The sequence below is a fragment of the Diplodia seriata genome (genome assembly GCF_021436955.1).
Source record: "Diplodia seriata strain FDS-637 chromosome Unknown scaffold_7, whole genome shotgun sequence".
Lineage (NCBI taxonomy): Eukaryota > Fungi > Ascomycota > Dothideomycetes > Botryosphaeriales > Botryosphaeriaceae > Diplodia > Diplodia seriata.
The window spans coordinates 897,773-911,269 of NW_027117314.1; the positions used below are offsets into that span (position 1 = coordinate 897,773).

General features: G+C 59.6%; 2 protein-coding genes across 2 annotated transcripts; one reads left to right on the plus strand and one right to left on the minus strand.

Moving 5' to 3' along the window:
- Positions 1–6,567: 6,567 nt before the first annotated feature.
- Positions 6,568–8,892, plus strand: PRT1 (Translation initiation factor 3 subunit b; the record flags this gene model as incomplete). Its single annotated transcript, XM_066778466.1, has 3 exons — positions 6,568–6,827; positions 6,886–8,422; positions 8,479–8,892. The coding sequence occupies 3 exons, from the start codon at positions 6,568–6,570 to the stop codon at positions 8,890–8,892; spliced, it is 2,211 nt and encodes a 736-aa protein (XP_066630903.1).
- Positions 8,893–9,945: 1,053 nt separating this feature from the next.
- On the minus strand, positions 9,946–13,203 carry SLS55_007042 (uncharacterized protein; the record flags this gene model as incomplete). Its single annotated transcript, XM_066778467.1, has 2 exons — positions 9,946–12,933; positions 12,985–13,203. The coding sequence occupies 2 exons, from the start codon at positions 13,201–13,203 to the stop codon at positions 9,946–9,948; spliced, it is 3,207 nt and encodes a 1,068-aa protein (XP_066630904.1).
- Between the last annotated feature and the right edge of the window lie 294 nt (positions 13,204–13,497).

The following is a 13,497-nucleotide window of genomic DNA, read 5'->3' on the forward strand; positions in this document are numbered from 1 at the left end:
AGCACTCCTGTCGCGACGGATGTGCGTGTCGACGCTGGCGGCATGGCGCGTCGAGGTTCCGCCGACGATGGCGCGACAGCGGAAACGGGAAGAGGGTCGTGAGGGAGCGGGGACGGGCGATCAGACGGCATTGCGGCAGGGCTCGCTGTCTCGTACGACGGTGGGAACGCGACGAGGGGAGTCGGAGGGCTGCCAGTCTGCACGAGCGCCGGGCCACGGGCGACGGGCGGCAGCGGGAACAGGTGGAGAAGAACTGGGGGTGGTGTCACGGCGTCACGCTGCACGATGACCGCATGATTCAGGGACCGAGCGCTGAGAATGAAAATAATCCAAATTGTGTCGAGTCCCGCGGGACTGCAATGATACATGGTAGACAGAAGCACCGCGCTTCAAGAACGCCTCTAATCCCTGCCCAAAGCACATTCGAAGTGCCGACCGCGAGGTCTGATCCGTGTTCCGTCTAGTGTATCCGTCCCGGCCCAGTCTATGATGAAGAAAAGCAAAAACTCCGCTCTGATGCAATGGTACAGTTCGCTGCTGAAGTGAAGGAAAGCAGAAAAGGAGTCCCCCGAAAGCGCCGGCTCAATGCAATGGTTCGATGGTCGTACAGTCGCGCTAAACATGGCGCGAAAGAAGAAAGTCGTGCTCCGTGGGCAGCCGTAAAGAGGATACCGGTCCGATTGCGGCGCCCAGAGTGCTGATTAGGAGTTTCTTGCTGAGGACAAGCCGGCGATCGTCGAATTACGAAAATGCTCGTCAAGGTGGAATTAATGAGAGGTAAAACGTAAAGGGTGTCGGGGCACCCCGGCCGCAGCTCGGGCGTGTGGTCGCGAAGGCCTGATTCTCGAGTCAGCGCTGGTCCCTTTGGCAGTGTGTGCGTGTCGACGTACCATTTAGCTGCCACCGGCATCGCGGGGCCACTCCTTGTCGTCGCCGCCCTTGCGGCAGATGGGAAGGGCGCCGCTCTGGTGCTTCATGGCGAAGTCGTTGGAGGCCGAGGCAGTCGAGGTCGAGATGGTGAAGGCGGCCATTGTGGTGGTGGTGGTGGTGGTGGTGTTTGTTGGTGATATTAAAGTCGAGGTCGAATTGGATTGCGGCGGTCCAGAGGAAATGCGGAGGGTTTATATTAAGGTGTACTGGAGCGTGGGTGTGTGTTTAAGATTACTTCGGTTGGCTGGATGATGGAGGCTGGAAGGTAGCAGGCGGCCGGTCTATATGTATGTGTGCGGGTGTGCAGGGCAGCCTCTGGGAAAGGGTGACGCTTCAGCGCGGTCTGAAACCGAATTCTGGACTGTTCGCGGGATACGGGGCTCTGGCGCAGGAGTTATCATCATCATCAGCTGCCTGCCAGCCATCTCGTCGACCTCAGCAGCGGCTGTGCGCAGGGCAGCATTTCGTGCAGGGCAGGGCTGATTGGCCGCGGGCGCCATCTCTGTGCTTCGTGGAAGGCCATCCGCTTCCATGATCCATGTCAGCTCCCCGTCACCTTTGCGAGGCGCATCCTCGAGCCATCTGGCACCCCGGGGATCCCTCGACTGCCGGAGCGTGGCGCCCGTGACGTGCGCCGCCAGCCAGTCCTCTGGAGCGCGGCCAGCAGCCGGGCGCAGGGTGGCCGGTGTGCACATCCGCAAGAGCCAGCTGGCGTGCTGCGCCTCGCCCGCACCCTCGCCCGCCGTCCTCACGTGGCTGAGTGCGTGGGCCACAGTGGCTTCTCGTCAGGGGCCCGCTCGCATGCCAATCAGCGCGGGATGGCAAGCCACCGTGCGCGCGTCGAGAACAGGAACAGGAATGGCCCAGCACTGACTCGCACTCGCCCGGCTGCGCGCCCTTGACCGCCCGCGCCGCCGCCTGCTCTCTCCTCATCTCATGGCCGTACAGCTGTCGCAGAGCACGACCAGGCCAAGGAACCCGCCGCCCGTGCTGCGGCCTTGGGCGACGGCGGCCGCGCTCCCGCTGCCTAGGCTGCTGCTTGCTGGCCCTGCTGCGCCCTCCCGGCCAGCCCGCGCCGGCGTGCCTGGGGCATTGAGCGGCGAGCTGCGACGGCGCGCGCGGGGAGAGGTAGCGTTGGCGGCGCGAGGTAATAACCCGCCCTGGTCGATATTGCGGGCGAATTTCCCGCGCGATGCACGGCGCCTCCATTACAAAACGAGCTCCCCTTTCGCTGTGAAACGCAGCGCCCTGCGCAGCCGAGCCCCAGCGCGGCCAGTTGAGGCGGGCGCCTAACCCGCCAGAGGCCAACCGTCGGCACGCCTGCGCTATAGGGGGCCCTGTCGCAGTCACCACCTGCGGTTGCTGGCAATGTTCGAGAAGCTGCTTCGATGCCGATCCGGCGGCTGCAGCACATCGGTCTAGGCCCAGCGATGCGCGCCTGCGATTGCCGCTGCCGGCACTGCGCGCGCGCGTGCAACGCGCAGCGGCCCTGCGCTGCGCTGTCACCACGACACACGACACACTTCCGACGTGTCGCGGCAGCCGGACCGCCCGCCTGCGGCAATGCGGCCAAGCGCTTCCGGCGCGCGGATGAGCAGCCAATCGACCCAATCGACCCCCGAGCGACCACGCCCGCCGCCGCGAGCCCGAGACGCTGCGCGCCGTCATGATCCCACGTCTGCCCACGCCGCGCCATCAGGTGACTCGCGCCGCGGCGGACGAGCCCCTGAAACCCGAGTCGCGGGCGCTGGGGATCGTCATGAAACCGCATTTCCCGCGTTATGAGCCGCCGTCCGGGCAAAACAGCCAACTTTACACACGTGGCGTATCGACAGCTCCCGCCGCCGCTGCCCGGCCGCCAGCCCTGTGCCCGGGCCTCCAGGGGTACGCGTACGCTCTCTTGACTCATCCCGCACGCCGTGATCGTCGGGCAATGAATCGGAACAAGATCCGCCGCCTCCTCCCCTGACGATCGTGTTCGATCAGCCGCGCGCTGTAGTGTGCAGCAGGGCGGCGCCCCAGAACCACTGTTGAACCACACGCTCACCAATTATAGAGTGCCGGCGGCCAAAAGCGACCACGCGCGGCAGGGCCTGGCGCCCCGATTCGGGCGTGCTAGCGCCAGAAGGAAGTCTCCTATCGAGCCGCTCTTACACGAGCAGGGGCGGCTGGGATGCTCCCTCGAGCGCGGGCGGAAGGGCAGCCATCAGCACCTTCCGACCTCGAGTTGTGCAAAAAGACTCAGCGCTCGAACCGTACCGTCTTACGCGTCCAGCCTGCCTGCTCAATGCTTCCACGGCGCCCGAATTGGAGGGTGAGCATGATGCCGCCGTGTTTCTAGGAATAGGAGCATGATGCAATCGTCCCCCACAGAAGCAGGTGTCGCGTCAGACCTGCCACAGCTCGTCCGCGTCAGGCAGCCCGCCCGCGCTAAAATAAGGTCTCTCCCGCAACGCGCTGCACGCCCGGCGGTGCAGAGAATTCCTGACGGCTCTCTTGATCGCGCAGGCGGAAAGGCGCGCGTGCTCGCTACCATCAGCTGCTCCAAGAAAAGACGCCGAACAATATCGGTGCAGTGCGACACCACCGCACGGCCAAAAGAAAGGGATCGCGTCTGCGTCGCTGCCACAGTTCAGCCAGCCGCAAGGGTCCGGCCCAGAATCAGGGTACTGGATTGCTTAGGCCGCAGGCCTTTCCCTGCACGCCGTCTCGTTCTCGACGAGGTGACGTTAGCGGCTTCCGGCTCTCCGCCATCTGGACGATGGGCCTCCTTTTCCGTTGCTTTTTCGATCACCCCTGGGGAACCTTATCCAGCCGTGGCTTGCCGTGGCTTATTCTTAGCGGCCGCCTCCAGGGGATAGTCGCGCATATCCATCGATGTGCACCGATGCCGTGGGTGCCACCATCGGTTACGAGTAACCCCAGAGTCTCGCGAGATCTGAGAGAACCATCTGCAAGGCGGCGGATCCGATACGATGCTCCTTTGTCGGTCGGCCCGCCCAAAAATAGAAAGGGATCAACCAAGCATGCCATCGTGACCGTGGTAGGCGATCGAAATTTCTCAATCTCAATGATTATGAGAACGGAAACACATATTAACCGGCTTTTCATATTTGTCGAGACTGGTGCTGGTGCTGAAGCGCTTGGCGCTCGCAGCTCCCTTTTCGAGCCACCAAGCTCTGCTCTGCTGGCGCTCCGGGCGGCGCGCTGCCTCTAGACTGGCCACGGTTGCCCCTGTCTCCTGCTAAAGGCTGAAGACAAGCTTTGAGTTCTGCGCGACGTCACAACACTGGGACTCTCCCTCATCGACAAGGACCATGTCCCTGAAGGGCTTGCGGCCATTCCCAATATTAATCCATAGTCATGGGCAAGGCCAGCTTGGTGCCTGGCTTAGTTGCCACCCGTTATAGCGACACAAAAGTAATCATCGCGGCAACCCTCATTCCAAGCGGCCGTGCTGTCAGAGTAATCAGAGGGCCATTTCGTCAGGCGGGAAAAAGGTCGGAAGCATGTCGGCACGGTGGATACCCAGCCGGTGGCACAAATTACTGCAAATTCCCTTTCTTCATCTTGAGGCGCACGGAGAGAGTCACGCCCACGAGAAGCACGTTACTGACAGGCAACTGCAGAATATACCACGTCGTGTGAGCGCGCCGTCCGCAGCATGTAGCCCGAGCTCAAAGGCGTCGGACACGCCGGACACGCCGGAAGTCGGGAGCAAATGCCGCAACTCGGAAGCAAATGCTGAGGCTCGAGCGCAATCGCCCGGGAGTGGTGGTAGCAGTCGTGTCAGTGAAGGAAACTCATCCTGCAATATGGAAGGATCACGCCTCCCGGGGCCCCGAGAGAGTTCTCTCAGGACAGCTCTTGCACCACCCTTTGTCGCACACGAACGGTGCTTCATGTACACCAATTGGCATTGCGGCAGCTGTATTGGCGGGTGGTCCTCGCATCGGAAAAAGCCTCGTGAGTAACCGCCGAGGATTGTATGATGCGCGGTATTCCTCGAGACGGGCTTAGCCGGCAGCAGATGAATCCTTCTGCGCCGGCTTCCAAGCGTTCGACGATCGTACCATGAGAAGCAGTTCTAGACTGCCATACGAGCACCGAGAATCGGATAGTCAACATGTTCGCCACGCGCCGTCGGGAGGTGGAAAAAGCAGCTTGTTTCACCAGACGCCCACGCCACCACATGTGGACAACCACCGCCCGCGTACGAACGTACTGGCTTGTCTAGTTCACAGTCGCCGCTTCCGCGTAGACCTGCATCACCCAGACCATCTCCTCAACGGCCATGCCGGCCCGGCGCCCGTACGCTCTCGCGCAGCGGTTCGACGCGACATAGATGACGTTATAGTTGGAGACGCTGACGAGGCCCTAGCCCGCGTACCCGCCTTTGCTACCGAAAAAAAAAAAAGGATACATCTTTTCTAATATTAGCATCCGGGGCAAAGCGAATGGGGATTGATTGTCTCACGCCGCGGAGCCAACGGACTTCGGGCTGCGTCGTAACGTTGCTGCGCACCATGACGTTGGCGCAAGCACGTCAACGTGCGATGTTCCGACTACTCAGCCAGCAACGAACATAAGAGTCCCAAGGAGCACATTCAAACCAATTGCATGCACGCGCGCTCGTATGACATGTGGGCGGGCGTGCCGATCGTCAGCGGCGGCTCTGATCTGTCCCAGCGTACGCACCCCGCCGGCGGGGCAGCAGAGCATAGTCGAGAAGACACAGTTATAGGGGCTGAATGTCCTTGGTCCGCGCAGGAGTGATATCGAGCAGCAAGGAAAGGCGTGAGGAGGTAGTGTAATTAAGGTTGGGTGGGGGATTTTCCAAACAGGTAGCCTCGTCGGCTCCACTCTTTCCTGCCTAATCCGGAAGGCAAGGGATGGTCCAGCGCCGCGGTCAACCGATCCGGTAACGGCTCGCAGCCCCATTTCGGTACATCTGTGGTGGACTATGGCATGTAAGTACCAGCAGATCCTTCGCGGACGGCGTTGCTGTTCACCTTCACCCGCTGGAGAGAACAGTTGAAGCCGAGGAGATCGTTCTGGAGCCTCCCCTGTGCAGCGTTTAGCGCTTCTGAAGCGCCACAGGGTACCTATACTGAGGGCTTATAGACGTGGAGGGAGAGAGCATGAAGACGCACGGAGTCTCGCAGGCTGCCGCATAGCTAGTGTCAGATACTGTGCATGCTGGTTTCAACAACCTCGGAGGCCGTTCATTTCTCTCACGTGGCAGATATGAGATTTCTCCATATTTTTTTGAGAGGCTAGGCGTGTCACATTATCGCCGCAGAAGCGCCTTCCACTCACGTTATGCCCGCGCATGAGTTGCCGCGGCCTGCTTGTGGACGGAAGCATGATTCGGGATAGCTAGACTCGTCTAATGTAGCAGCGTCGCCCCCTACAGTTCTCATCGGCTTACTGCAGGCTCAGCGACGCCAGGTCGCCGGTGGGATCCTGTGAGGTCTTTCAGAACTGTGCAGAGGTGCCGAAGCCGTGGCTCCATCCTAGGTGCCTGCCCAATCGGGCAAGCGCGCTCGGCAGAACGCCGGGACCGCAACGACACACTTTGGTGAAATCTAGCGACGCGAGCTTCAGAATCGCGACCCCACAACCGCATCTTCAGCCATGGCGCCCAGCTACGACAACCTGCCCGTCGACGACGACTTCGACGAGAATGAGATCGACTTCTCCGACCTGACGACCCAGTATGAGGTGCGCCTGGAGGAGGGTCTGGACGCGTTCGTCGTCATCGACGGCCTGCCCGTCGTGCCCGAGGCCAGCCGCGAAAAGCTCATCAAGTTCCTGCTGCGCAAGCTCAACACCGTCGGCCGCGCTTCGCAGGAGAGCGTCTTCATGCCCACGAACGATGAGGGCATGTCCGAGGGGTTCGCTTCCCTGCCGCGCGCCCCGCCACCCCGCCCGCATACTGACCGTGATGCCCAGATACGCCTTCGTCGAGTTTGGCGCCCCTAGCGAGGCCATCGCCGCCGTCAAGGCCTTGAACGGCACTCCGCTCGACAAGAAGCACACCCTGCAGGTCAACAAACTGACCGACATTGAGCGCTTCGGTCGCGAGGGCCGCATCGAGGAGGAGTACAAAGAGCCGCACATCGAGCCTTTCCAAGAGAAGGAGCACCTGCGCTCATGGCTGTCAGACCCGCGCGACCAGATTGCCATGTACCGCGACAAGAAGGTTGGCGTTTTCTGGCACGAGAAGGAGGACGCTCCGGATCCCGTCGTCGACCGCGAGCACTGGACCGAGCTCTTCGTCGAGTGGTCGCCGCTCGGCACCTTCCTCATGTCCGTCCACGACCAGGGTGTCCAGCTGTGGGGTGGCAAGTCGTGGAGCAGACAGAAGCGCTTCGCCCACCCGGGAGTAAAGCTGGTGAACTTCTCGCCCGGTGAGAGGTACCTCGTCACCTGGTCGCCTCAGCCGCTGCAGGTTGACGAGACCCGTCCCATCCCTAATCTGTCCGCCGATGAGGACGGCAAGAACTACATCATCTGGGACATCGCCACTGGCAAGCCGATCCGCTCCTTCGTCACCATCGACCTTCCTCCCTCGACCGACGAGGACGGCCAGCCTGTCAAGAAGAAGCTCCAATGGCCTACTTTCAAATGGTCTGCCGATGACAAGTACGTTGCGCGTATGACTCAAGGCCAGGCCATTGCCATCTACGAACTCCCCAGGATGAACATGCTGGACAAGACCTCGATTAAGATTGATGGTGTTATGGATTTCGAATGGGCCCCGGCCACTCCTCAGCGTGAAGGCGTTAGGGGTTACGAGCAACTTCTCTGCTACTGGACGCCCGAGCTCGGCAGTGCTCCTGCCAAGGTTGGTCTTATGAGCATTCCTTCCAAGGAAATTGTGCGGACGCGGAACCTGTTCAACGTCTCGGACGCAAAGCTCCACTGGCAGTCGGATGCTGCCTACGTTTGCGTCAAGGTTGATATCCAGAAGACCAAGTCAAGAAAGTCCATGACCACGAATCTTGAGATTTTCCGCATCAAGGAGAAGGGCGTCCCGGTCGAAGTCATTGACTCCGTAAAGGAGACTGTCATCAACTTCGCCTGGGAACCCAAGGGCAACCGCTTCTGTCTTATCACCACTGGAGAGCTCCCCACTGGCCCTTCCGCACCGAAGACCGCAGTTGCTTTCTTCGCTCCCGAGAAGACAAAGGGTAACACCGTCGGTAACTTCAAGCACGTCCGCACTCTCGATAAGAAATCCAGCAACGGCATTTACTGGTCGCCAAAGGGCCGCTTCTGCCTCGTTGCCACTCTTGGATCCCAGGCCACCTTCGACCTTGACTTCTGGGACCTGGACTACGAAGGCATCACTACGGATGAGGCCACCAAGGACCTCAACGCCAACCTCCAGCTCATGGCTTCCGGCGAGCACTATGGTATCACTAGCGTCGAGTGGGACCCGTCTGGCCGCTTCGTCGCAACGGTTTCGTCCGCGTTCATGCATCCTGTAAGTGACCCGCAACTCCGACATGAAAGCGAGAACCGCAATGATTATTCTAACAGTCTCGTGACCAGATGGAAAACGGTTACAAGATCTGGGATTTCAAGGGCCAACTGCTGCGTGAGGACCAGGTGGAGCGGTTCAAGCAGTTTGTGTGGAGGCCGCGGCCGGCTACCCTTCTCGGCAAGGACGAGCAGAAGAAGATTCGAAAGAACCTGCGCGAGTACAGCAAGATCTTCGAAGAGCAGGATTTCGAGAAGAAGAACACGGCCAACCGCGCCGTGGTCGAGAAGCGCCGCCGCCAGCTCGAGGAGTGGACGGCGTGGCGCGAGCGCGTCGAGGAGCAGCTCGCGGAAGAGGGCATCGAGATCCCCAGCATCGCGGATGGCGACGACGCCGCCGAGGCCGAGGGTGGTGAGGTCATCGAGGAGGTTGTCGAGGAGATCATTGAGGAGAACGAGGAGGTGGTTTCGTAGATTTGATGCAGGAAACTTTTCAGTCGGCAGAGGATAGACAAAAAGGCGGGCTGTAACGGGTTTGAAGATGCAATGCAGATGATGTCAGGCAACATGCCATTTAAACTGGGCGGTTGGAATTCTGAAAATGGCATTATGAGGGTCTTGGGAATACAACATATGCAGACTATTGGTTTTGCTGTGGCGCCCGAAGTGGATCTATGCGCAGTGAAGCCTAAGTCGTATTTCAGAAAAAGTGCTTGCCTACTTTGGTGAGACTAGCAGTATGCGAGACTGCTGTGATCCGTAGCTCACCCACGCGCTGAGTATTAAGTATAGTCTTGGGGACAAGCGCCTTTAACTTTGGTTAGGATGGGAATCGGATAGAGTTATTGTTTGCTTCAGGTCTATTGTTCACACTTTGCTCACACCTGCACAACGTCTTTGAATTAGAAAGAAAGGTATTTGTTCCTAGCATACAAAGTATCTACCAACTCCTACAATTGTACCTTTGACCACGCATTCAACGACGGTATCAAAATAGCCGAGGGAAGAAAGGAAAAATCCAAATTACCTCAAGCTACAGGCCGTGAAAGAGTTGAGACGATCAGAGCAGTGAGAGGTACATACTTTCGTCCTTCAAAGCGTTCCATATTTCAGTACGTGACATGTAACTTCTGGGTATCTGGCCGTTGAAGATGGTGGGAACAGGGTGATGCTAGAAAGGAAAAAAAAATCCAACTGTCGCTGCTTTGCCTCTGGCGAAGCGGACAAGAGGGGAAGGAAGAAAGATAGAAAATGGGATATCAGACTTTGAAATCAGGACAGGATGGTAGAAACGTCGTTCTTGGCAATGAACAACGAAAGACCGCCAAGGAGTAAACGCAGGCAACAGGCCAACCATGAGCGCCAATTGGTACATGTAAAAATGATAAAAACAATGAAGCACCCTCCTCTCCGTATCACTCATCTCTGCCGTCTAGCTCCGGGCTTGACTCGATGAGCACCAACTATCGAACAAAAAAAATATCCAACAGCCGCGACTTCCGTCGTCGAACCAGGGACCGTCCAACTTTAGTTGATGTTGTCGTCCCCCCAACCCAAAATCTCCCCCACCACGTTCCCAATGGTACTCACCACCCAGACAGTCACCAAGCTACACCCGACGACACGGTCCATGCGCCACTTCCTCAACGGCACCATGACCAAGAGCCCGAGGAGCGTAACCAGTAGTGTTGCACCACTCACGATGAGGGAGCTGCTGATGTCCAAGTGGTATGGTTTGAAATGGATGGGGCGGTCCGGGTGCTTGTCGTGCTTGGTTTCGGCGTGCTGGATTGTCATGTAGCAGCCGCCCAAGCCGATGCCGAGCAGGATGTTCAGCATGGGCCCGCCGAAGCACGCGGAGAGGGCCATGACAGGGAAGCCCAGACGGGCGACCGTTATGTCGGCGACGAGGTCACCAAGCGAGTTTCCGACGGCGAAGATGGTGAGGCCGAGGATGGCATCGCTGATGTTGAGAATGGCACCGAGGGCTTTGAGGACGCCAACGACCTCGTTGGCGATGGTGCTGATCCAAGCAATGGCGACGACAAAGCCGGCGAAAGAGAGGAAGACACGCCATTTCGGGGCCCGATCGGGGGTGGTGATGGAGAGAATTAGAAGGAGGACGGCAAGACTGCATGCAAGGCTGATAAGGACGGGCCGGATGAGGGCTCGGGGGTTGCCTAGTTCAAAATTGGCCCACATGACGACAACAACAAATAATGGAGCGGTGAATGCCTGGAGGATGGTGAGCCAGCGATCCCATTGCTTCGGTTCATGAGAAGAACTGGCTGTCTGCGGGCGATGCGGAAGCTCTTCTGGAGACTGATGCATGGGACCCATAGAGGGCGATATGATCACCACCGGGGACCGGTCATGGTAGGCAGCTCTATGATGAGTTTCGTGGGCGGCAGCAACGGCGGCCGTGTTGCCGTGGCCAGCGAGCCCCTGTGTGTCCGACGAGTCTGTACGGGTATGGCCGTCTTGTACAGGAGGGTCATCGTCAGGAGCAATAACCGTAATCGTGCTCGGTGCCGAGGGATGGTTACTGTGAGGCGTCCTGACCATCGGGCTTGGGAGATTCAGCTCGGGCATAGTCTCTTCCTCTTTCTCCTGGTCAGCTTCCACCACTGGAAGAGTGATGGTGAGCAGGAAAACGCTCGGTGCCGCGACGATTCCAAGTAGTTTCCCAAAGATGCTTTTCTCGCTGAACTTGCAAAGAGTTGGGAATAGCTTTGATGTGATCCTCTGTGGAGTAGGCAGGAATTTGCTTGGCCACCATGCTGGAGGCTTCTCCTCTTCCTCCTCAATCTCAGGAAAATGCTCGTTGGGGAACAATGACACTGGCGAAGCACTTGGGGATACCAGGCGTAGACTGCCGGGCCGGGAGCCACTCTGGATTGACCAGGAATAGTCTCGATATGCAGGGAATGGTGACACATCCGAGTTTGCTGGACCGGTCTTCGGGATAGCCAACTTTGGCAGCTGTTTGGGGCTCACAGCCGTCGACGATGTAGCTGATACATGGGGGGCCGGTTGCGTAATAGGCGCCAAAATCTGGTCTGGAGGAGCGAGGTGGTCTGGTGAGAGTGATCTGCGATGATGGTGGACTGCGAGATGTGGGCCTCTGCCCGTGTCCTGGAACGACGAAGGAGAGACTGCGATCATAGGGGAGCGGGCGGCTCGACTCGAAGCGTCAGACGTCCTCCTAGAATTGTTAGGCGGGACCTTGAGGCTATTGTTATCCTCTTCCAACGGACCCAGGAGGTCTTGCTGCTGCTGGAGGTGTCGCTTCCAAGCGCCTTGATCCAGCTTCAGTGCATCTGCATCGTTGACTGATACGGCTCGAATGCGAGGACCGGCAGCAGCGCGCACGTCCTGGTTCGGACGGACGAGTACTGGGGTGGCCCCCTCCTGTCCTGCACTCTCCACTTCGTAAGGCGGTCTCGCAGCAGGGTCGGATACAGAAGACAGGTAATCCTGTTGTTGGGCGGTGGTGAATGTCGGGTCGTCTGAATAGCGTCGCAAGTTGATGGGCATAGACTGGATGTTCCGGGACCGCTTCAGGGAGGTAAGCACGGCACGAAACTCCAGCGCACCCACCAAGCTAGGGCGGATAGGCGGCGGTCGGGTGAGGCGACGCTCGCCGAGGCGTGGGCGACTCAAGCGCATGTTGCGATTGAGCTCTCCGAGCCACCTCTCACGCACTTCTTCGTCGGCGTTCTCGAAGCCTGGCTCCTCGTCGTGTTCGTTGTTTTGCTCCAGCATGCGCAAGTCGTCAAAAGAGGTGTTGCGGGAGTGACGCTGGTGCCTGTCGTCCAGACTGGCGTCGTCGTCGTCGCGATACGGCTCGAAAACCTCGGCCTCCTCCCCACCGGGGGTGACATATTGGCCTCTCGCCGTGGCCTCGACGAACCTTCTCCGTTGCCGTCGGCCATGCCACCAATGCCACCATATTACGAAGACGACATAGGCGATGTAGAAGCCTACCATGGTGGCGCATTCCCACAGCGAGAGCTTCCCGTCGATGAGAAAGACCATGCTGAAGGCAGCAGCCACGATGAAGAAGAAGACGTCGCGCACAAAGCTCCGGCGGTCGACCTTGAAGGGGCGGACAATTGCCATTGAGCCAGCGACGACGGCCGTGATGAATCCGGCGGCACCCATGAGCTCGCCAACCGCCAGGCTTCCACTGTTGGTCTTCATGGCAGCAAATGTGGAGAAGACATCGGGGCTACCATTGCCGAAGGCCAGGAAGGTGACGCCTGCCATGCTCTCGCTCATGCCCAGGAGGCTCGATATGGTGCTGAGGTTGACGCAGAAGAAGTCACTGGCGGCAATGCCGATGGTGGAGAAGAGCAGGGCGAGCCAGGCGACGAGGATGGCGAAGCCGACGGGCTTTGCGTGGGGCAGGCGGCAGTAGTACAGCTGCAGGTAGGAGAAGACGCCGGCTTCTTCGTCCGGGCAATTGGCGCGCACGAAGGCGCATTTGTCGGGGGCATGGTGGACCAGGCGGCACTTGGGCGGCCGTCAGCGCTGGTGTCGCGTGAGGAGCAGGCGTCTACTCACCTCCAGGTCGTCGGCGGAGAGGCCGCGCGGCAGAAGGCCTGGGGCATCATGCAGGGCCGCGGGTTCGGGCGCATGCAGGAACAGGCTGGCGGCAGCGATGGCGCACAGCAGCACAACAGTGATAAAGAATGGACGGGCAGAGAAGGCGGGCCGCTTCTTAGCGGAGGCGGACTGCGACAGCGCGGGCCGGCGCAACGCTGAGGAGCGGGGATCTGCCATGGCGACAGGAGTGCTCGTGGGAGGGAGCGGGGGGGAGAGGTAGGGACATCTGGACACCAGCAGGGACGCGACAGTGAGTTGGTCTTAAGGCGCAGAGCCGGGTGCCATGGAAGCTGGAACGGCGTTGCGGGTGCCACCAATGACGCGCCCCGCCACAGCTTGGGCCGCGCACGCACAGGGCAGCTGCGGCGGTGCTGGCCGTGCTCAGTGCTGGCCGTCACTTAGGGCGGCGGCACCGCTCGGGCCTCCGCTCCGACTTTCGTTGTCGATAAACAAACCACCACGCGACGCCGC